Below are 24,175 nucleotides of genomic sequence, written 5' to 3'. Positions count from 1 at the left end.
ACTGCAGCTTGATTTTCAGAAAGCTAGCTGAGCATGCTGTGCCAGCAGTTAGACAGTCCTGTTCAGACTTTTACACTAAGCAAATCTCATGTGAAAATTATTAATAGAGAGCAAACAGCAGCTCCAACATCTTTTGGCTTCTTGGAAAATTCTTATATCAATAAAACCCACAAAAGCACATACCCACAACTAGGGTCAAGTAAAAAAAAAAAAAAGATAGTAATTAAAAAAATAACCTTGGGGTTGATAAAAATAGATGATTTAGAAAAAAAATCTGGTATTTGTTTTTTGTTGCTTAAATTATAAAGAAGTTTCCTTTTTAAAAATAAATGTGTTTAAAATAAAGTCTGCATTAATGCACGATAAATTAAGGTCTAAAATTACATTCTCTTAAGCATTTAAACAAAAAGTAAATACAGTATCCTAAAACAATGAGCTTTTAAAAAAATTGAGTTATAGGCAGCATGTTTTTCTGTATAAAGAAAAATCAGGGAGAAATCTTACTTTTAAAGCCAAGCTTTGCAGATATGGCACAATAGAGGATTGCTTAAAATAAAATGCATGCAGTTGGAGTCTACCCTCCAAAGTAACAGAAGAACATATCAACTCCAGTGTAAATACTGTATTTAGTTGTAAATCTACATCCTTTGATGATTATATTAACAATGAGAATGCACCCTTCTTTAGAAAAAAAACTTAAGTGTAAATGGAAAAGCTCATTAAAGTCACTAATTTAAAACAGGTTTTTTACTTGATCATCTAAGTCGCCTTGATTTAGATCAACATAACCTGAATAATCTCCCTTTCAAACATCTCTTAATCATGACCTAATGCAGTAAGTTATGTTCTCATTCTCTAGATCAGGGGTGGGCAATTATTTGAGCCCACAGGCCACATGGGGAATTTTGGAGAACTCTCATGGGCCAGGTCAGCATCTTCCCACCCCCACAACAGCTCACCAAAAACTTCCGTATGTGGGAATGGGATGGGGCCAAGAGCGGGCAGGGCAGGACGGGGGGGGGGGGGGGGGGGGGGGGGGGGGGTGAGAAGCTGGCATAGGCACAGGCAGCAGGTTCAGCCTCCAGCCTGCCCCTCTACCCCAAGGAGGCTCAGGCAGATGCCCCAATCCTCAGCAGGAATTCACTGGCTGCACCTGGCACCGATATCGGTGCCTGCCCTGTGCTGCTTCCTGCATCCGGGCCACGAGCTGGTGTAAGCTGCAGGGATGTGTTGTAGGTGTGGGACAGTTTGTGGGGGGGCAGAGCGGGACAACAAAGAAACAGCCATGCCCACGATGAGTGGCAGCGGCCACTGCTGGGCACTGGGAAAAAGCAGGACTCGGCAGTGGGTGCGCTTGCTGCTGCCAGGCTCTTCTGGTTGCAGCAGCAGCCAGAGCCCACACTGGGGCTGCCCTGCAGCTACTCCCTGCTGCTACTGCCCTGCATTACCTCCAGGTTGCCCTGGGTCCACATGGTGGTGGGGAGAAGCCACAGGACAGCCCCAGAGTGGGCTCTGGGCAGCTGCAACCAGAAGGGCCCCGGCAGCAGTGAACATGCCCGCCACTGGGTCCTGCTTTTGCCTGGCACCCAGCACTAGCTGCCGCCTCTCTCTGCTCCCCACCCCCACCTTTCCCTTAACTGTCCCACACCTACAGCACATCCCCACATCTTATACCAGCTCTCGCCCCATGTGCTGGAAGCAGCACTGAACAGGTACAGACATCAGCGCCAGGCACAGCCGGCAACTTCCCACTGGGGATTGGGTTGTCCGCCCATGTCCACTGTGATACTGTTGCATCAGCATGCCAGCTGTGGTCCAGGGCAGTTGGCCCGACCCCCAGCGGGAACCTACAGTCAGCATCCACACCTAATGACGGCGCACACCTGGCTCTGCATTCAGCACACAGGGTGGGAGCTGGTGTAAGCTGCATATGGGACCAGGATATGCCTGCCTTCCTGCCTGGCACATGCCAACCCACCCAGCACGACACAGCGGCTACAGCCATCAGCTCCCATGGACCAGATCCTATAACTTTGCAACTGCCAAACCATGGGCTGGATACAATCAGTTGGTGAGCCAGAACCAGTCCATACACTGTATTTTGCCCATCCCTGCTCTACATATAGATGTGTGTGTAACCTGTTGTTAGGAATTAAAAAATAAATAAATTAAATAAAATTAAAAAAAAAAAAAATCACATTTTCCTATGGAAGCACAAACAATTACGATATTCCAGATAATTTACTCTTTTTAAATATAAGACTTGATACTAATAATCTCAAAAAAATCTTTATAGATATATAAGATATATACAAGTTTATCAGGTTTTTGTACTTTAAACAGAATAAGACACTTGCCAGTTAACTCTTACATTACACTAGATACCACTACAAAAAAAAAATATCACTCACTGTCTGTGCATCAGAAAAACTTGGTGCTAGTTTGGGTTGAAGTATTTTCTCTTGTGTTCCTTCCACCAGTTGGTGGCTGCTATTACTACCCCAAACATATACCTCACAAGTCTCAGAAACAATGGGAGCATCACCCGTTTGTATGCTGTCAGGACTGGCGCATGTTCTAGAGTAGTCTGATGCCATTCGGCAAACCTATTGAAATTAAAAAAAAAAAAAGATGTCCACAAAGTAGCTAAACTAGAGCATAATTAATTCCAATTCATCATACACACTAACTGAGTAATCTTAAATCTATGTTGTAGCAGGGTTAGAGTGCTGCATAGCTGTCATAGTCCAAGAAATATACAGGAAGCAAGTATGACATGTTTTATGGGGAAAGAAGCAGGCACAGGCCAAACTAAGTTCTTCTACACCCAGGGTCAGCAACCTGTGCCCCACAGGCCAGATGCCACCCACAGAACCTTCAGAGCCAGCACAGGTTCTGACAACATTAGCGAACACTGGCTGTGAGATGCTCTCCCCATGCTGCCAGGGAGACAAGCAGCCTCTCTGGCAGGGTTCTACCACCCATCCACCCACCTCTGGCTTGGGGTGGATCATTCCAGCCTGCAAACAGAAAAGGTTGCTTACCCTTGTTCTATATGATCAAGTTATCAATTAAACTGTGTTTTCCTTGTTTTGCACATACTTTGGATAACATCTCTTTGCTCCTACTTTACAGCTATTCTCTATCCTTTAAGTGACTGTTTTCATTTACATGGAGTGAAACACAAGCCACTATTATTAAGGTAAGCCTGGGGCTGCTTCTTCCCCAGACCTGAAGAACACTACTTTGTGCCTGAAAAACTGTCGAACATCTCTCCCAACTAAAGAGCTGAGCTATTAAAAACATATCACAAAAAATCCTCAACTAATCTTAAATCTTATATTCTGAATAATTCCACCTTCATGTTTTCTGAGGTTTATTGGAATGCAGGAATGGGTGTCAAAAGACATCTTTCTAGGCCCAGTCATCCCATAGATTTGCTGTATTATGATCTTGGTCAAGTTACTTCACTTCACTGTGACTCAGTCTTCCATCTGTAAAATGGGGATTTGTTCCCTTCTTTACAGGGTAGATCCGAGGCCTGGTTCAATTGTTTGTAAAGCAACTGATCATCTCAAGAATGACTGAAAAATTCGTAGTTTTGCTTTAAAAAAATACTATTAAGCTAAACAAATATAAAAGTGACAATGCAAAGTGAAATTAGCTTAAATTCTAGGTTCATTTCAAGACATACCTCCTCAAACAAACATAAAGCTGCTTCATAAAGGGAACATAAACCATCAGATGTTCTTGTTGGTTCTCTCCATTGACTTCGATCGGCAGATGATCCCTATAATTTAAAAAATATCGTTGATATTGTAAAAAAAGATCAGCCCATTTGTCAACAGCACATTTAAACAAAATATGCAATACATTTGCTCTTACAGTTGTGCAATAAATTTATTCTGAAAAGCAATAGAAAAAAAATTAAGCCATTTCTACTAATAAACTGAATTATTTGGATGATGTTTCTAACAACTAACTACAACATGAGAAATAAGACTTTGGGACTATATTTTAATTATTCATTTTTTGAAATTTAGCAATTTAATCCTTAACACTAAGTTTCAATTTCCCTTAATATGATTTTGAAGTGTTTGTGTGTTAGAATACTTAAGTTGTAGATTATTCTGTACAAAGCTTTGAAAGTTTCCAATTATATTTTTATACTGAAAATTAAAAAACAAGCAAGCGCACCCCCCCCCCCCCCCCCCCCCCCCCCCACACACACTAACTTACTTTCCACCAAAAAATATTTTCCACCCAAAAAGCATCTTGGGGGGAAAAAAAAAGAAAAAACCCATTGATTTCAACAGAACTTTTGTAACACACAGTTGAGGATCTGTTAGACAAGCAGTAATCAGTGAAGCATTTCACAGCACTTGTTTTGATTCAGAGTTTATACAAGTCATTCAATAAAGCACTAGATCTACCCTAATTCAGTTAGCTCAATTTTCTTCAACAAAGTTAAATACAAGCTTCAATACAACTATACTACCAGGGTGACCATGAATGCAGATAGTGTTTTCCATAGGAAATTTGTTATTTTTTAAATGGGGAAAAAATCCTTTATGGCTGCTTACAGACATTTAAAAAAAGGTGCTTTACTTTAAACTCCATGCACCCCCATGCTGAGCCCAGGCATACCCAGAAAAGGCATCAAGTTAGTTGCACCTGGCTCACCCAACATGTGCATAGATCTGGCACTTTAGCAGGGCTTTTTTGGCTCTTATCTAACAGCAAATTGAATCAGCTATTAGATAAAAGCACCAAAAAGCCTCACTGAAGCACCTGATCTAGACAGACGCTGCACAGCCGAGTCAAACTAACAGGCTGCTTCTTCCTGTATTATGCCTTTTTTTTTCCTTTTTTTTTTTTTTTGGGGGGGGGGGGGGGGGGGGGGGGAGGAGAGGGGTTGTCCACAACTGTCAGCAGCCTATATGACTTATTCAGTTTTAAAAAAATAAATTCCCATTTCTTTAATCTATTTAAAAATAGTTTAATAATTTAGGTTGGGAGGGTTCAGGTGGGGGTGTTAAGCTAGTAGAGTTCTTGGTGACGAGGATCCAGGTTTTCTGTTTGCTGCAGAAAAACAGGTTTTTTCCTTTAAAGAAGAATACCATGGGAAACTGCAAGTTTCCCATTGCAGAGGGGGAACGTGATGGAGGCAGAGGGTACCACATATGTGCCTGTGTGCACACATATGGCCAGCATACAGCCAGGAAGGTTGGTGGAACAGCCAGTGTGTGTGTGGGGGGGGGGGGTGCCTGCCAGTACTAGGGGAAGAAATCCAGCCGCCAGGGCTGAAATAGGGCAGGAGGGCTGAGGCAGTGATCAGTGCCACTGGCAAACCCAGTTCAATAGTGGGGGAGGGGGGTGGGGGGTCCTTCAAGAGGGGTGGGAAACTGCATGGCACAAAGGCAGCGGCTGGGGCACTACACACTACCCTGCACTGCCAGCTGCGGCTGGGACTGCAGTACACTTGGCAGGACTGATGCAGCAGTATGAAGCTGGGCATGGCTCTAACCAGGACCATGCTGCAGGAAGCTAGAGGAGGGCGAGGGACTCCAGGAAGTCTCCATCCTGCCTGCAATGGCTGTGGCGGCTTCTGCTCATGCAGGCGGCACTGAGCGAGCCCAGCCCTGGTGCGGGCTGCAGGGAGAAGGAGGAGATGTCTGTAGCACCTGTGCTGCACCAGGTGGCCTGGTCATAACCCACCTTCCAATTCAGGCAGTATCTCCCAGCCACAAAGTCATCCCTGCCCCCAAGAGCACGGGCCCTGGTCCCCAGTGGCCTGGCCATGCAGCTCCCCACCATCCCTGAAGGACCATCACCCCCTTTCCATGCTGGAGTTCTGTGAGCCTGCATAGGGCTGGGCTGGGCAGGCCAGGGAGCAGCTGGAGGCCCCCTACAGCAGGCTGGGGGGGTAGGGCAGGGAGCTGCAGGTCAGGAGTGAGGGCACTGACAGGGACAGGGAACTGCAGATTGGAAGCAAGGGACACCAACATGGCTGGGGGCAGGGGGAAGCTGTGGGTCAGGAATGAGGGGCAGGACAGGGGGCATCTGTGGTTTGGGAGTAAGGGGTAACAGCATGGGCAGGGCACTGGCATATCAAGGACTTGCTCAGTGCCGCAAAACAGCATGGGGAACAGCAGCAGCTGGACCTGCAACCTAGCGAGCAAAGGGGTAGGAAGAGCTCTGATTTTCTACAATTAAAAAAAAAAAACAAAATCAAAATGTGAAAATATATAGGTATTTAGAATTTATTTTATTATACTGATTGGAAGCCTACAGTGTCTCAAATTGCTTGCAAATTGTAAATATATCAGTAAAACATTGTGTTCAACTGACAGACAAGGTTCTTTGGGTGAATCTGATATCTTTTATTAGACCAACTTAAATAGCTGGAAAACAATTATTAAGCAAGCTTTCGGGTTCAAAAACCCTTCGTCAGGCTAAGGAAGTTTCAGCAGTTGGTGTGCGCTCTTCCTGGATGGAATGAAAAGTAAAGAAGCCAGAGGCTGGGCTGGCATGCATACAAGACAGGTAGTCAGTGAAAATGTAGACTGAGGAGTCAATGGATGAGAGACAAGCTAGGCTTTCTCCCCCCCCCCCCCCCCCGCCTCTCTCACCCATTGACTCCTCAATCTACATTTTCACTGACTACCTGTCTTGTATGCATACGAGACCAGCCTCTGGCTTCTTTACTTTTCATTCCATCTAGGAAGAGCACACACCAACTGCTGAAACTTCCTTAGCCTGACGAAGGGTTTTTGAACCGAAAGCTTGCTTAATAATTGTTTTCCAGCTATTTAAGTTGGTCTAATAAAAGATATCAGATTCACCAAAGAACCTTGTCTGCCTATGTCCTTAGACCAGCAGGGCTACAACCTACACCCCTGTGTTGAACTGATACACATACACACACAAGCACATACAGAGTTTCATTTCAATCACAGAAAAACGTGGATTTAGGGTTTTTAAAATAAGACTGGTATTTCTTAAATCAAAGAATTTGGCAAACAGAGAAACCAGGATCCCTGGTGATGATGCATCCCCTCAGGACTTTAATGGGTTAAAAGCAATAGCTCTCAAAATTTTTAGAATAAAGGCACTCTTTAAAAAAGCCCAGCTCTGTCTGAGCTTTTACTTATTTGTTGACTATGGAAAAATAGAGCAATTCTTTTGCAAAGATCTCAGAAACATCATGACAGGCCAGAAATGTTTTGATGCTTTGGACTCCTATTTAAAATTTCTGGATTCATCTTGCGAATTGTGTGTAGGTGTTTGCACACACAACAGTAATATTGTTACAGCATTAATTTCAGTTTGGTTTCATATTGTGTGGCACCATGCACCCTTAAAAGGATCTTGCACCACCCCAGTTCAGAATCACTGGTTTAAAGAATGTTCACAAGTGGTGAGGAAGAATCTCTCCCTAGGAAGTGTTAAGAGCACAATGCAACAAGAATTTATTACAATTTTCTGTATAAAGTTCTGAGCAGTAGTGAAATTGATTAGATAATTTTCAGACTGTGAAGAATCCACAGTATTTCAGGCAACAGAGGTTCACATGAACGAGGTGGGCAGGTAAAACGTCATGATACATAACTCTGAATACTGAGCAAGTCAAATAGAAAGCAAGCTTCAGAACCAAGTTCTGTACTTTTCACTATAATTTTGGAATAAAATTATACCTAAAAGCAGATAACATGGTTATACAGTATGTCTTTGATACTTTTTAAACCTATCTGATACCATAAAAAACAAAAGTGGCAATTCCAAGGAGGATGACGGGGGGGGGGGGGTTGCTATTTTATTGGGTTAGAAGATTTGGTAATAGAAATGAAATTCCAACAGGTTCATTCTAGACATTACCTATTCAATTTCTAACATCTTCAAAACAACTGTAATACCATTAAAAGCTGCCACATCCCATTCAGCTTAAGGTCAAATTAGAATACATTTATTTTAATTTGGCTTTACTTGAAGCTGTTAATTAACACATTTCAAATGCAAGTTTTGCATACATACCAAAGATCGTCGCATCTGCATTAATATATTCATGAAGCAATCAAAACTGATCATTCCTTCTTGACTCTGCAGCATTTTGTTTTTCTCCATGGTGTTTACTACAGCCGAAGCACCTAAAGCCATCTCTATCCATTCAAGAAGATATCTCAGAGAACCACGCTGGGCAGCTAAACCAAGCAGCAACTCAGAAGCTAGCCTACGACCTAAAGTGTCTGCCCCAGAGTTGGGAATTGTTACACCTTTAAGAAATGTTGTTACTTGTGATAAGCAATCCAGCCCCATTGGTGGAATCTTACTTTCATTTGCTAGAGATAAAGGTGGCAAGGAGCTCACAACTTCTATTGCAGTGTGGATGACATCATTGCAAAGATTCAGGCCAGGTCCTGATGCAGGCATCATCCAACTTTGTCTCAGTAGTGCAAATAACAAGCTTAGTCCAGTCCGAACCCCCATTTCTATGAGCGCATCTGTACTTGACCTGGGACGTTCACTGACAGAATGAACATCTGTTGATCCAGAACTGCTTTCTGGTGAATGCTGTTGCTGTTTCACTTTGCCTTTATCATGATACTTATTAGAAAGTGCATAAAAGACTCGCTGCAACACAAGTAGACGTTTACGAAGTGCTCCAGCAAATGGAGAGTCTGAACACACCATCTTAGCCAGTGCCAGCTGGCTGCTAAGAAGGGCATCCAAGTAGTGGTCCTGTTCATCACTGGATAAGGATTCACGCTCAAAATCTGGCAACTGAGGCCCTTTGAGGCACAGAACCTGTTGGGGCAATGGTACTACTTCCTTATTGCTGACTAATTTAGAATACAAGACAGACACTCCCTCCTTGTCGCAATAGATTCACTATCTTCTGTGATCCAAGAGCTGTTTAGATGTTCAAGCCATTTCAGCTTCACTGGTGGAACCATAGCTGCCATGTTTGTTTATTCTTCTGCCATTAGTCCTAGAGATCCAAAAATAAAAAGAATAAAAATAGATATATACGAAGTCATTCACATTACTGACACCTCACATTGAAACATCCATCATAATAAAGGAACTGTTTTCTAATAGTTGGTGCTTAAAGTCATACAAAAAACTAGAACTCTTGGTTCCAAAATGATACCTTTTATTAGACCAACTGGAAAATGGCAAGTCAAGCACTTATTACTGAATTGGTTGCCTGATGTTACACCATTAGAGTTCCTATCAGTTATACCAGATTTCCTACCAGTTACACCAGATGTCAAAATGTTACAGTGTAGAAATATGCACAGAATTCTTGCAGACTAATTTTGATCCTCACTTGAAAGCACACCTCAATGGCTCCCTAACAATATACTGTAAGAAGTTACAATATAAAATGTGTACCATCACCTACTTCAGAATCAAAGTACCATATTTAACTAAATTCAAGATTACTCTGAATTTAAGACTACCTCTAATAATTAGATTCTATACATGGAAAATGGAAAACTATTAACAAATTGTATACATGTAAATAATCTAATTATTGGGGAATTGTTTTAAATTCACTCCCCACCCCAACTGCTGCAGCAAGTCAAGCAGTGGCAGGCATAAGGGGAGTCAAGTGGTCTCACCTCTGCCTCTTACCGCCTGCCAGACACCTCCCCAAATCCCTCCCCCTCCCAGTGCCTGCCCCTGCTGTGAGACCTGTACCCCATATGTGTGTGTGCCTCCTGGCACCTGGTCCCATCCACTTGCCTGCTTTCCCCAGCATTTGGCCCCAACCCCACCTGTTCCCCTGCCACTACTTACCCTCCAGCCCTGGCTCCAGCCCACTCCAGCCTGGGGTACAGAGTACATGGCTCCAGCAAAGCCTGGCCTCACTGCTATACAGCCAGGCTGGAACCAAAGCCAGAAGGTAAGTGGTGGCAAGGGGGCAGACAGAAACTGCATTTCTGACTCCAATTCCAACTCAAGGGGCTACAGTCAAGAGCCACAGTGGCTGCCTGCCCCCCACATGTACTGAAATCCAAGACAAGGGACCCGACCCTCCCCCCCTCCCCCCGGCGCCATGTTAAATGATGGGGAATAAAAAATTGCCTTGGATTTAAACAAGCAAGGTAATACCATCAATGTAAGACAAGACAGCAAAAAGACAGGCAAACGTTACATGCAGAATCACACAAATACTCTGCATTTGCCTTACACAAAACTTGCATCTTTCAAGACATACATATTGAGAGTAAAAGGAATAAATGATCAGATGCACAAAAAGTTTTTACATTCATTATCATATAGGTATATTGTGTGTGTGGTAGGCTAACAGAATTATATAACTATGCATTTTTCTCAAAACAAGTATTCCGTGATTCTTTAAACTTGGGATATTACTGAAGCAAAAAAACCCAAAACAAAACAGTAAACTGGGGTAGCAGTGGCAAACTAAGTATGACAATTGCCAGAGACACTAATTCAGTCTAAAAGTATATCACAACTAAAGGCATAACCCAGAAAAAATCAACAGGCTTAATTTTACTACTGGACATAGTGTCAATGGAAGTAGTCACTCATTTCTAGAATGAGAATCTTAGCACATGTGTAAAGAACAGTGGCATACAAATGCTTCAGTGGAGGCTAGCAAAAAGAGCTTGGCATCAAACTTAAGACTTACATATTACATGGGTTGTACTGTATTTATCAGTGGGATATTGAGATTTAACATTTATTCTAAGTAAAAAAATGAATATTCAAATAATAAATATTAGATATTATTAAGTACTTTCCTTTTTGTACCTTTAGGGAGTGAGATATGGCTAAAAACATCAAAACACTTGTTTTGGGGTACAAAAGGATAAAACGAATGCCTCAGAGGACTCTTTCCAAAGAAACTACACAATCTTAGCTGTAGCAAGAACACAGTCATATTCATTTTGACTCTGCTCTCTTTTGAACAAAGAGAGTTAGCTGGATGATCAATTCATCTTTAAGATCTACAGTATGCCAAAATGATTTACTTATCTGCCTCCTGTCTGACAAACAAAGCACAATTATTGGGTAGGGGTCTTTTATCAAGTACAGTGATGCATGGTATTATTCCTTTTAAGTTGTAGAGATTTCTTCCTATACAGTTTCTCTCTTAAGCAGAGCAGGGCTACAAAACTGTAATTGCATATTAGATCATATTTTTCTTTACATCTGTTTATTTTCACCTGTTAATCTAATCTAAACTTCACAAATTACTACTTCAAATACAATCTAACAGACAGTCTAATTCAAAATTTAGGTCTTGATGGGTAAAAACAGGTTTTTAAAATTCATGAACATTTAAAAGACTTACAAACTAACATTTTGTCTAACCCAAAAATTATTTGAAAGACATTTGGGCTCTCATTAGTACTGAACATACCTGAATAGAAAATAAACCAGATTATAAAACAACCCCCCACCTCCGCAATTAGATTCTATATGTGGAAAATGTATTAATTTGTTATAATTTCCCATGTACAGAAACTAGTTATTGGAGGGCTGCCTTGAATATGTCCCCCTCCCACTGCAATAGCAGAAAAAATAAATTGCAGGGAGGGGAATTTGCTCCGTTTCCCCCCAACTTTTTCCCCTTCCCCTTCTCTTTACTGTCAGATCCTTCTGTCTCTAAGTATATGGAAGAGAGAACCAAATTTGAAAACAATACCCTTGAAATTAAACATGGCTGTAGCAATTTGCACATAGTACCCCTATTCTTAGTTAATCAAAAATTGATGCATGTTACCTTTTTTAAAATTGCTGCAAGTTTTAGCACAGGTACTCCATAAACACACTTCTTAAGCAGTACTTTGGCACCTATTTTTAGGTAATAAGAACTTTAAATGATATTAGTCCAAGGCAAAAGCTCATGATTTATCCTACAGTTCAGTGAGCTGGGACCCACCAGAGTCAACAGCATTTCAAGCCATAGTGATCCCACAGCTCAGCACTGCTCAATATGTGCATCTATTTTTGTGCCCAAAAGCTTGCAAAAAAAATTCCCAACTATTTAGTCGGTCTAATAAAAGATATTACACTTACCCAAAAAACATTGTCTGCCCATGTCCTTAAACCAACATGGCTACAACCAACACCCCTGATTTATTATGTCTAAGCAGGCTGAATCCTAAACTGTAGGACATCAGCAGTTACAGAGGTTGAAACTTTAAGCTGTGGTATGTTGTAAGGTAATAATCAGGGAGCCAGGTTTTCCGTTTGCTGTGGAAAAATGTGGATTTACTCCTTTAACAGAGGAAAATGTGCATTATCTCTTTCAAATGAGAAAAAGTCACAGACCTTCTCCGTTAAAGAAGAAAAAATAGTGGGAAACCATAGGTTTCCCCTTGCAGGCTGGCAACTTTCCAGGCAGAGGGGCCCAAGCCATGTGTTGGGCAGGGATAGGAGGGAAAGGAGCATATGCCATGCTTTGGAGGGGGAGGGGGGGGCCCCCCGACAGGCCATTCACTGGGCTGTGGGGGTGGAAGCATGGCCCCCCCCACCCAAGATTTCTGCGTCCACAGCGGGGTGAGAGGCTGCAGCAGGGTCAGACCAGTTGTGGGCAGGACCCGCCTCCATCGCCCAGAGGGAAGACATGGCATGGGAGTGAGTGTTGCGCCACCATGGCTGCCAAGGTGAGGTTCCCCCTGTCTGCCTGGCAGCAGTGGGGCACAACTCCACGCCGCTATCACTGTCACTGCTGCACCACAACATCGTAGTGTGGTGCCAGGTCCTGTCCGGAGGGCCATGGAGCCAGTTCCTACCCAGAGCTAGCAGCTCCATGTCCCATTGTGGGAGCAGAAATCTTAGTACACTGCACCTTCCCCACACATGGACTCCCTTCCTCACACACTGGAGGGCTGGGAGCAGGGGGCTATGGGTTCAGGAGCGAGGGGCACTGACAGGGCCAGGGGGCTCTGGGTTTGGAGAGAGGGGCACCAGCAGGGATGGGGGGCAGTGGCTTGGGAGTGCAGGGCAGGGACAGGGCACTGGCATATCAGGGCTGCTCAGCGCCACAAAGCAAGGGGGGGGGAGAAGTACAGACACAGCTGAACCTTTTTAACCAGAGAATTTATTTTTAAAATAAAAGAATTTGGGATATTTCAACTGAGAAAACCAGGATCCCAGGCAATAATGTTTCACTAAGTGCTCACACGTATGAAGTTATTCAACTCAGCTATCTTAGAATCCACAAGGGAGGAATTAAATGTTTTTGCTTGAACTTTCACAAGAGCAAACCCCATATCAGTAAACAGGCTAAGCATCTTGGTTCTCTTAACAGAATGGACACAAAAGAAACAAGCTTAATAAAGTAAAATAAAACCAGGACTGCAAGGCATCTTTCCAGACCCTGCAGAATTGCCTGCATGACAGCCATGATTCAAACAGGATTTTAACAACCAACTGCAAGTCCAAACTAGTATCTCAGGAGTAGGAGGTATTTGACAGATTTCTCTTTAACACTTTTCTCCCCAGAATATTAAGCACTACAGGCTAGAACTAACCAGAAACATCTGACAGCTAGATAAGAGCAGGAAAGCTGCAAGTATTATCTTTGCAAATTGATTCTGGAAATAGGTTAGAGGAGGGGTGTAAAACTAATTCAGCGCCAGAGGCCAAATAAGGGTTTCTGGGCTGGGCTGCAGGCTGAATCAGGCCACACCAGAGCCAGCATGCAGGGTCAGTCTGGCAGGGCACTCTGTGCACTGCATTCCCCAAGCCAGCCCCCTGTGCTGCGCGCAGTACACATTGGCCCTGCTCCATGGCTTGCGCCACAGGCAGCACATGAGTTGGAGCCAGTGCCAGAGACACTGCATGCAGGCCAGCATAGGACGTGCACTGCATGAGGCACCCTGCCAAACCAGCCCTGCGTACTGGCTCCTTGTGTGTGCAAAGTCAGCATACAGCACCAAGTCCAGCCCCCACACAGCAGGTAGAACAAGCCCCAAAGAAGGGCCAGTGCACCCTGCACATGGGCCAGACCCAGTGCTGTGTGCGCTGCATGTGGGCCAGGGGGCTGACACGGGGCATACTCCACCAGACTGGACCTGTGCACTGACTCCACCATGGCCTGATTGGCACCAGCCATGGCACCAGTGCACAGGGCCAGTCCAGCACAGACTCCGCATGCATTGTGCACCCCAGACCCACCCTCTGTACTATGTTGAGTGCCTGTGGCACTGGGTCCAGCCCATGTGCCAGACTGGCTCTGAACATCACATGCAGGGTCAGTCTGAGATCCACGGTTCGTATCATACGGCTTCATGGGCTAGATCTGGCCCATGGACTGTATATTTGACACCCCTGGGCTGGAGGACAAACACAGTGACTTCACTTAACTAACAGATTGCCAGCCTTATTCTATAACACCTTCATTTTTCATCAGCGCAGTAGACAATACACAGTAGCAGACAATAAGGCCAAGCCTGACCACTGGTTCAACAATCCAAGCAAAAGGAAGGCAGCCAGGCAAGTGGGAATTTTTTGGGTCAAGTGACATTTCAAGCCTAAGTTAATAAAGGTTTCATTTCACCTCCTATTTTCACTCTTCAAAGAGAAAGGACAATGCATAACAGCAAAGTTTGATGAAGAGATGCACATACTTTTTCATCGTTTATCATGTCCTTTTATCATGTGTTCTGTTCTTTCCTTACCCCCTTTCTTCTTGCACTGGAAAAGTTAATAGCTTATGGCTGTTCTGAAACCAAAGTAAAGGCAAGATTAAAAAAAATATATAAAAATGAACGAGCCTCTCTCATAGTAATGACTAAGTTAATTAAAATGAAGCAAGGGTCCCATAAGCATTGTTCTGAAGTTTAGCTGAGTCCTGGTTCAAAGCACAGTCTCATATCTTGACTATGTTTTGCAACCCAAATATGGATTAAAGACCCTTTCTATCAACCTCAACTTCTTGGAATGGGACACATTTACTTTATTCTTCCTTTGCTTGCTACAGTTAGCATGGCTCCAGTTTCTGTTAAGGCTTCAGACTAGAACTCCTAAAGTGCTTAGAAGTCACCTACTATGTAAGAATGAGTTTTTAAAGTGCTTCTGTTCTTGTAAGTGGTATGTCATTTCAAGGGATTAATAAAAATGAAACAAACTGGTATTTTTCTTTTAAAAGATCTCAAAATGGGGTGCATCCTGCTTTACAGAACAGCCTTATTACAATCAACATGTCTCATTGTCTTCTTACAGAATCACTTATAAAGAAAAAGAGTAGTTTGGTCAGTACCAGTTAAGCTCTTTGTACTTGTAGATTTGTTGTAATGAGTGACAGTTTTTGCAATACAGAAACTAAATAGGAGATAAAATCTAAAATGAAGTTATTAACTACAGGCCACATGGTAGGCTTTGAATAATAACTGTTTTTAGTTACTCAAGCCAAGTTCTAATTGATGGCCCAACAAAGACGGAATCGAAGGATGAGGAAGTAGAAGAATTGTGGGTTAGGTTACGTGGGGGTCAAGGAGAAAGGGATTTGGTGGTAGAGGTCTGTTACAGACCCCCACACCAAGTGGAAGAGCTAGATTTGGGGCTCCTGAGGCAGCTCTCGGAGACCATAAAAACTAAGGAGGCGGTAGTCATGGGGGACCTAAACTACCCAGACATCTGCTGGGAGACGCAGACAGCAAAGTCCCACAGTTCACGCAGGTTCCTATCTGGCGTACAGGACCTCCATCTGAAGCAGGAGGTACATGGTCCCACTAAGGGGAATGCCTTACTGGACCTGATATTGGCAACAGGGGATGACATGGTAGGGGACCTACAGATCGGTGGTCACCTGGGGGACAGTGATCACCAAATAAAAGAATTCATCATAAGACGTTGAGTGGGTAAGGTAACTAGTACGGTGAAAGTGCTAGACTTTAGGAAAGCTGATTTCAATGAACTCAGGTGATTAGTCAAGGACGCACTGCAGAGTAGGAGTTTTGAAGAGATGGGAGCCCAGGAAGGGTGGCTGTGCCTTAAGGAAATGATCCTTTGGGCACAGAGGGAGACGATCCCGATGCGAGGAAAAAGAGGGAAAGGGGCCAGGAGGCTTCCCTGGCTGACCAGAGAAATCCAGAGCAGCCTACGGGCTAAAAGGGGAGTATATAAAAAGTGGAAACAGGGAGACATTACCAAAGAGGAGTATACCTCCTCTGCTCGCACTTGTAGGGAGGCAGTTAGACGGGCCAAAGCTACCATGGAGCTGAGGATGGCATCCCAAGTTAAGGATAACAAGAAATTGTTTTTTAGATATATAGGGAGTAAAAGGAAGGTCCAGGGTGGAATAGGCCCCTACTAAATGGGCAGAAACAATTGGTGACAGACAGGGGGGACAAGACTGAACTCCTCAATAAGTTCTTTGCCTCAGTGTTCCTAAGCGAGGGGCAAGACAAGTCTCTCACTGGGATTGTAGAGAGGCAGCAGCAGGGCGCCAGACTACCATGCGTAGACCCTGAGATGGTGCAGAGTCACTTGGAGGAACTGGATGCCTTTAGGTTGGCAGGCCCAGATGAGCTCCATCCGAGGGTACTGAAGGCACTGGCTGACGTCACTGCACAGCCACTGGCGGGAATATTTGAACACCCATGGTGCACAGGCCAGGTCCCGGAGGACTGGAAAAGGGCCAATGTGGTCCCCATTTTCAAGAAGGGGAGGAAGGAGGACCCGGGCAACTATAGGCCAGTCAGTCTCACCTCCATCCTTGGCAAAGTCTTTGAAAAAAATTATCAAGGCTCACATTTGTGAGAGCCCGGCAGGAAAAATTATGCTGAGGGGAAACCAGCACAGGTTCATAGCAGGTAGATTATGCCTGACTAATCTAGTCTCTTTTTATGACCAGGTTACAAAACGCCTGGATGCAGGAGTAGGGGTTGACATCGTTTACTTAGACTTCAGGAAGGCCTTCGATATGGTATCCCACACCATACTGGTGAACAAGTTAAGAGGCTGTGATTTGGATGACGACACAGTCTGGTGGGTGGCAAATTGGCTAGCGGGTCGCACCCAGAGAGTCATAGTGGATGGGTCGGTATCGACCTGGAAGGGTGTGGGCAGTGGAGTCCTGCAGGGCTTGGTCCTTGGACCGATACTCTTCAACGTCTTCATCAGCGACTTGGACGAGGGAGTGAAGTGTACTCTGTCCAAGTTTGCGGATGACACAAACTGTGGGGAGAAGTGGACACACTGGAGGGCAGGGAACAACTACAAGCAGACCTGGACAGGTTGGACAAATGGGCAGGAAACAACAGAATGCAATTCAACAAGGAGAAATGCAAAGTGCTGCACCTAGGGAGGAAAAATGTCCAGCATAACTACTGCCTAGGAAATGACCTGCTTGGTGGCATGGAAGCGGAAAGGGATCTTGGAGTCATAGTGGACTCTAAGATGAACATGAGTCAGCAGTGTGACGAAGCCATCAGAAAAGCTAATGGCACTTTATTGTGCATCAGCAGATGCATGATGAACAGATCCAAGGAGGTGATACTTCCCCTCTATCGGGCGCTCGTCAGATCGCAGTTGGAATACCGCGTACAATTTTGGGCGCCGCACTTCAAGAGAGATGTGGATAACCTGGAGAGGGTCCAGAGAAGGGCCACTCATATGGTTAAGGGCTTGCAGGCCAAGCCCTATGAGGAGAGACTGGGGCACCTGGACCTCTTCAGCCTCCGCAAGAGAAGGTTGAGAGGCGACCTTGTGGCTGCCTATAAGTGCATCATGGGGGCACATAAGGGAATTGGTGAGGTTTTATTCACCAAGGTGCCCCCGGGGGTTACAAGAAATAATGGCCACAAGCTAGCAGAGAGCAGATTTAGACTAGACATTAGGAAGAACTTTTTCACAGTTCAAGTGGCCAAGGTCTGGAATGGGCTCCCAAGGGAGGTGGTGTTCTCCCGTACCCTGAGGGTCTTCAAGAGGAGGTCAGATAGGCATCTAGCTGGGGTCATCTAGACCCAGCACTCTTTCCTGCCTATGCAGGGGGTCAGACTCGATGATCTATTGAGGTCCCTTCCAACCCTAGCATCTATGAAAGGCAACAGCCCTTTACTATATTATGAATTCACGAAGGAATAAAATTAATATTGTATAGTATTTTAAATTAATTAGAGACAGACTTGGTTTCTTTGGTACTCTGATGCCCCCAATCAGGTACAAGTTTTTCCTAATCAATTTAATTGAAAGAAAAATAACTTAATGAGAAGCTAGTGAGAAAAAGCAAGCTGCAAGGCTTACTTTTATATTTTGCGATTATGTAATAGATGATCTAAGGCACCTTATTTATCCCTCAGAAGGTTCACATTCCACAGACTCTTTCTTTCTTAACTACTCCACCTCCTGTGGCAATGCCCTGGTTGAAGAAGTCGTCTAAGAAGAAATGAGACATATGAAGAAGCTGCCTTTATATCAATTCTGATTTCCTTCAAAACACGTCCAGAGATTAGCACCTTTCCCCAAGAGCCTCATTTTCAGCCCTGATACGCTTTGCCAAAATATGCTCAGTTACATCATACCCATTGTCTTAATGATACTCATCTAAACAATATCTTTAATTACAAGAATAAAAACTTCCTCTTAGATAAGGTATCAGCTGGGAAACAAATGGAGCAATGCATGTTATACTATTTGCATACAAGGAATAGGTGTCTGCATTTCAAACTAGTTGCAGCTTCTATGTGGCAACTAGCACAACTTCTATAGACAGAAAGCACTTCTGTAACCCAGCCTGATGTAACCAGCAACATAAACACAGTATTACAACCAGACCTTTGTCCACAGGAAGTAGGAACAGTTTTGTTGCCTTCTGGCAAGACAAAACATTCTTGGCCACAGCTACAAAACTGAACAGCTGGGTATTAGGCTGAATCCAACTACAATCCAGAATGGGGCCTTCTTCAGTAGGCAAGGAATCACTGCCTCTCAAGGAGTGGCAAACTATATAAAATCTATCCCCTCACCCCTCCACCCTCACTCACACACCCGCCCACCCCCATACCACATCCACCCACCATGGCTGTTTCACATTCTTTTAGAAACATTCACCTTTTGGAATTAAGCATGGCAAAAAATCCCTTTAAAAGTTATGCCAAATTAGACAGCATATCCCATTCTATAAAAATCATGAATCTACCAATTTAAATAAGTAAGAATTGACAAATATTTTGCACTTTAACATGAATATTGCTCATTGGTTGGAGGGGAGGGGGGAAAGATCTAGGATTTAACCTGAATGGTTGGTTGAACCAAAATGTAAGGGCCTCCTCCATTGGGTTAAGTTAAAAAACCTTCTCTTCCCCTCAAGTAGTTGTAGTTGGGGAAGCTCAACTGCCCAAAGACTCCAACTGTAAGCAAATGAGACAGAACTCTCAACACAAGAGACAAGTACCATAATGACCCATCTTACTTCCCATATCCTCTAGCACAGGCATATCTGAAGCCTAAGATACCAGAGATAGTTGGCACATTGCTGTAAGATACTGCTCTCTCTGCAAATCTATCCCATTCTCTATACTAATTACAAAGTGCTTAGTACTAAGGGTTTCGAGTAACAGGCAGCAGAACGCATTCTTTAGGTAGTGCAGCATAAGTTATTTCAGACATGGGTACCAGAGTAGCAGAACAGGTTCCTTCTGTTTTAAGTCTTTACTGGCTGAACTGGTGACAAATCATGGTGACTTCAGCCTCTTAGGGTTGGATCTGTCCAGGCTCCTATTTGGAGCCATATTCCTCTCTGTCTCCAACAGACACTGGTAGATCAAACAGGACTCCAAAAGCAAGCAACTAGAGAACTCTAAAGCCCCTGACACATTACATTTAAGATGTGATTAACCAGTCTTAAACTGTCACCCTGATGCATATTAATATAAGTAATGGTGTAATGAAACAAGAAATAAGCCATAAAGTTATTATACAAAAAGTGTGTAGTAAATCTGTAGCTGGCTCCTATCATGCCATTAATTGAACGTGTGGCCAGGCTTGGAACCTAGCTGCAGGGGCACACCATATGTCCCCCCCACTCCATGGCTAGGAGCCCCCTCAGCTGACAGGGCTGCCAGCTGTAGTGGCAGAGGGTACACTCCTGTGGCTGGAAGACCCAACAGCTGATGCGGCTCCCAGAAGCAGGAGCTTGCTACTTGGCAATGCACGAGGAACCCAGGATTGTGATCCTAGGCTCCCCCTGCACCAGCAATAAGGCTTGATCGGATCTGATGCTGGATCCCACAGCCACACCTCCTTGCCACGCACGTGTGACATAGCAAGCAACACAATTGTGGGGATCCCACACAAGATCCCATCTTATCTTCATTTCCATGTCTACCAGGGGCCTATGTGGAAGCATAACTCAAGCTGGACACTAACAGTAACAAACTGACTCACAAACTGAAGCTTCTTCCAAAATCTCCCAGAGTCCCAAGTGGTCTGCATCAATTAAATCCATCATCACCACCCCCAACTTCCTCTTTTCTGCAGTTAAAGGCAAGATATAAAATACAACCAGCAAGAGATTTAAGAAAAAAAATGTAATAAGGAGGCAATAAAAAAAATATTCTACAAGTATGTCTAAAGCAAAAGGAAGACCAAGGAAAGTGTTGGTGCTTTACTAAATGCAAAAGGTAATCTAATAATGGATTATGTGGAGAAGACTGAAGTATTTAATGCCTTTTTTACTTCAGTCTTCATAAATTAGGTCAGCTACCAAATGACAAGCGTAGTTGGCAGCAAGGATAAAAAAGAAAATAAGCAGCCTAGAATAGCTGAAGAACAGGGTAGGGCAGGGGTGGGCAATTATTTGGGCTGGAGGGCCACTTAAGAAGTTTCAGAGAGCTGTGGAGGGCTGGGGGGAAGGCAATTGGTCCTATCTGGCCCCAGGTCATCTGCCCCGCACCCACCACCAGGGGCACTAGACAGAGCAGACGGGGTCCATGGAGACTAGCCTGAGACCTGTGGGGGCAGGGCATGTGCAGTCAGATGAATGGGATGGGTGGGGGGAGGGGGAAAAGCGGCATCCGGGAGCGGGACAGGCAGGTAGGGCTGGGGCCAGAACTGGGACTGTGGGGAGGTGACAGTGCAGAGCCAGGGCCTGGACAGAAATGCAATCCGCTCCCTTCATGCCCCTGCAGGCAAAAGCAGCGCCTGTCGCAGGGACATGTGGGAAGCGCTCTCAGATGCTGCTTCCTACACAATTGTGGCCCCAACCATCTGCCTGGTCAAGCACCCCTGGTTGCAGGGATCCCAGGTTGGTGTACAAGGAGATCCACCCACTGTCCTCTCTACCCAATACCCCTAGTGGTGGGTGCAGGGCAGACCGGCAGCAGCAGCCAGGCAGAGAGTACGGCCACCATGCAACCCGTCCCACCACACGCCCAGCCTTATTTGAGACCTCTTGCCTTTCTGACATTAATACATTTATAGTTACTTTTTGCTTACTGTTATACAACCAATTATTTATCTACCTAATTTTAATTGTCAAGTCTGCAGTTCTCCAGCTTGTCACAGACTGCTGCACCAAGCAGCACAGCTTAGAATGGAGGTGAACAGCCCTCAGTGGTGGAAGAACAGGTTAGGGGCTACTCAAAAAGCTGGACGTTCACAAGTCCATGGGGCCAGATGGCAGGCACCCAAGAGTGCTGAGGGAGTTAGCTGAGGAGACTGCAGAACCATTGGCCATCATCTTTGAAAGCTCATGGCGATCAGGAGAGGTCCCAGGTGATTGGAAAAGGGCAAACATAGTGCCTGTATTTAAGAAAGGGAAAAAGGAAAATTCAAGGAACTACAGAGCAGTCAGCCTTACCTCAGTCCCTGGAAAAGTGATGAAGCAGATCCTCAAGGAATCCACTTGTAAGCACTTGGAGGAGAAAAGGGTGGTTAGGTAAACAGTTGGCATGGAGTCACCAGAGGCAAGTCATGCTTGACCAACCTGACTGCCTTCTATGATGAGGTGACTGGCTCTGTGTATGCAGGGAAAACAGTAGATGTGATGCACCTTGATTTTAGCAAGGCTCTGATGTGGTTTTCCACAACATTCTCAGAAGCAAGTTAAGGAAGTACGGGCTGGATGAATGGCCTGTAAGATGGATAGAAAACTGGCTAGAGCATCAGGCTCAGAGGGTAGTAATCAATGGCTCGATGTCTACTTGGCAGCCAATATCAAGTGGAGTACCAATGGGGTCAGTCCTGGGTCCGGTTTTGTTGTCTTCATCAATGACCTGGAAGATGGGACAGAGTGCACCTGGACTCAGCAAGTCTGCAGATGACACCAAGCTGGGGGGAGTAGTAGATATGCTGGAGAGTAGGGATAGGTTTCAGTGACTTAGACAAATGGGAGGATTGGGCCAAAAGGGATCTCATGAGGTTCAACAAGGACAAGTTCAAAGGCCTGCACTTAAGACAAAACAATCCCATGCACCTGTACAGGCCGTGGACTGAGTAGCTGGGCAGCAGCTCTGCAGAAACAGATCTGGGGTTACAGCAGGCAATAAGCTGAATATGACCCAACTGTGTGCCCTTGTTGCCAAGGATAACAGCATACTGGGCTGCATTGGTAGGAGTGTTGCCAGTAGGTCAAGGAAAGTGATTATTCCCCTTTATTCAGCACTGGTGAGGCCACATCTGGAGTACTGTGTTTCGTTTTGGGAACCCCACCACAGAAAGAATGTGGGCAAATTGGAGAGAGTCCAGCAGAGGGTAACAAAAATGGTGAGGGGGCTGGGGAACATGACTCATGAGGAAAGACTGAGGGAATGGGACATATTTAGTCTAGAGAAGAGGGGACAGAGGGGATTTAATAGCAGCCTTCAACTACCTGAAGCAGAGTTCAAAAGAGGATGGAGCTAGACTGTTCTCAGTGATGGCAGATGACAGAACGAAAAGCAATGGCCTCAAGTTGCAGCAAGGGAAGTTTAGGTTAGATATTAGGAAGAATTTTCTCACTAGGAGGGTAGTCTCCACAATTCAGGAAGGATATGGAGAAGCTTGAGAGAATGCAGAGGAGAGCCATGCGCATGATCAGAGGGCAGGAGAACAGACCTTATGAAAAGAAGCTGACAGCCATGGGGCTCTTCAGCCTGGAAAAGCACAGGCTCAGGGGTGACCTGGTGGCAGCCTATAAGTACATAAGGGGTGTGCATCAGGATCCGGGGAAATGCCCGTTCACCAGAGTACCCCAAGGGATGACAAAGTCTAATGGTCACAAACTCCTGCAAGACCATTTTAGGCTGGACAAGGAAAAACTTCTTTACTGTCTGAGCCCCCAAGGCCTGTAATAGGCTCCCTCCAGAGATGGTGCAGGCACCTACTCTGGACTCCTTTAAGAAGCGTTTGGATGCTTATATTGCTGGAAGCCTTTGATCCCAGCTGACTTCCTGCCCTTGGGGCATAGGGCTGGACTCGATCTTCCAAGGTTCCTTCCAGCTCTAATGTCTATGAGATCTATGAAAACACTGGAACATGTTATTCAGAGGTGGTAGAGTCTCCATCCTTGGCAGTTTTCAAAACCAGGCTACACAAAGCCAGATATAAGCCACCACCTGTCCCAGGCCAGTACTTAAATCTAAAACAAGTCCCCACCCTTGTTTGCGGGGAAAAAACTTCATCCTGGACTTTGGGTAAATGCAGTACACACAGAAACTGGAGAGGTGAATGATAAAGAAAATAAACAGTCTAGAATACACACTGTACAAGGAAAGATTGAGAGAACTAAGCATCTTTAGTATGGAGAAAAGGGGAGACATCATAAAAACGTCTGAATATTTGGAAGGCCACCATAGAAAAGAGAAGACACAAAGCTATTGGTTTAAAATTATCTTGCAGATATAGCCTAAAAACCATGATGTGCTCTTTCTGGTTTGCCTAAAATTAGTAAAACATTTTGCATAAATAATGTAATTAAAATTCCGCTGGGTCACTATAGCCACTGACCTTACTTACCCGAAGCTGGAATGATCTATAGTATTAAAAGGAGTAAATATAAATAAAGGCTTCCTCTTATTCTTTAAGGTAAGCAGATGAACTGGAATGCATGCAGGTAAACTAATCTCTAAAGCAAAAAAAGTACCAATTCTACAGTCACTTTTCTAGCCAAGGCTATTTATTTTCGGTAAAAGATTGCAAAATGTTCCACATTTAATGTCACAGAAGCCATACTACAAGACTTAAGTATGTGCAACAGCCATGTTAA

The 24,175-nt window shown here is 44.5% G+C and overlaps 1 protein-coding gene across 1 annotated transcript in view; it reads right to left on the bottom strand.

Annotated features, from left to right (window-relative positions):
* The window catches only part of HERC1 (HECT and RLD domain containing E3 ubiquitin protein ligase family member 1), a 177,442-nt gene that overhangs the window by 137,714 nt on the left and 15,553 nt on the right, over window positions 1–24,175 (bottom strand). The window contains 4 exon segments of the mRNA XM_059714771.1: window positions 2,412–2,606; window positions 3,695–3,790; window positions 8,035–8,873; window positions 8,876–8,989. Of these exon segments, the coding sequence (XP_059570754.1) occupies window positions 2,412–2,606; window positions 3,695–3,790; window positions 8,035–8,873; window positions 8,876–8,963 (1,218 nt within the window). The 5' untranslated portion in view covers window positions 8,964–8,989.

The sequence above is a fragment of the Alligator mississippiensis genome, chromosome 11 (assembly GCF_030867095.1).
Source record: "Alligator mississippiensis isolate rAllMis1 chromosome 11, rAllMis1, whole genome shotgun sequence".
Taxonomy (NCBI): domain Eukaryota; kingdom Metazoa; phylum Chordata; order Crocodylia; family Alligatoridae; genus Alligator; species Alligator mississippiensis.
This window is presented reverse-complemented; position numbering and strand designations above follow the sequence as displayed.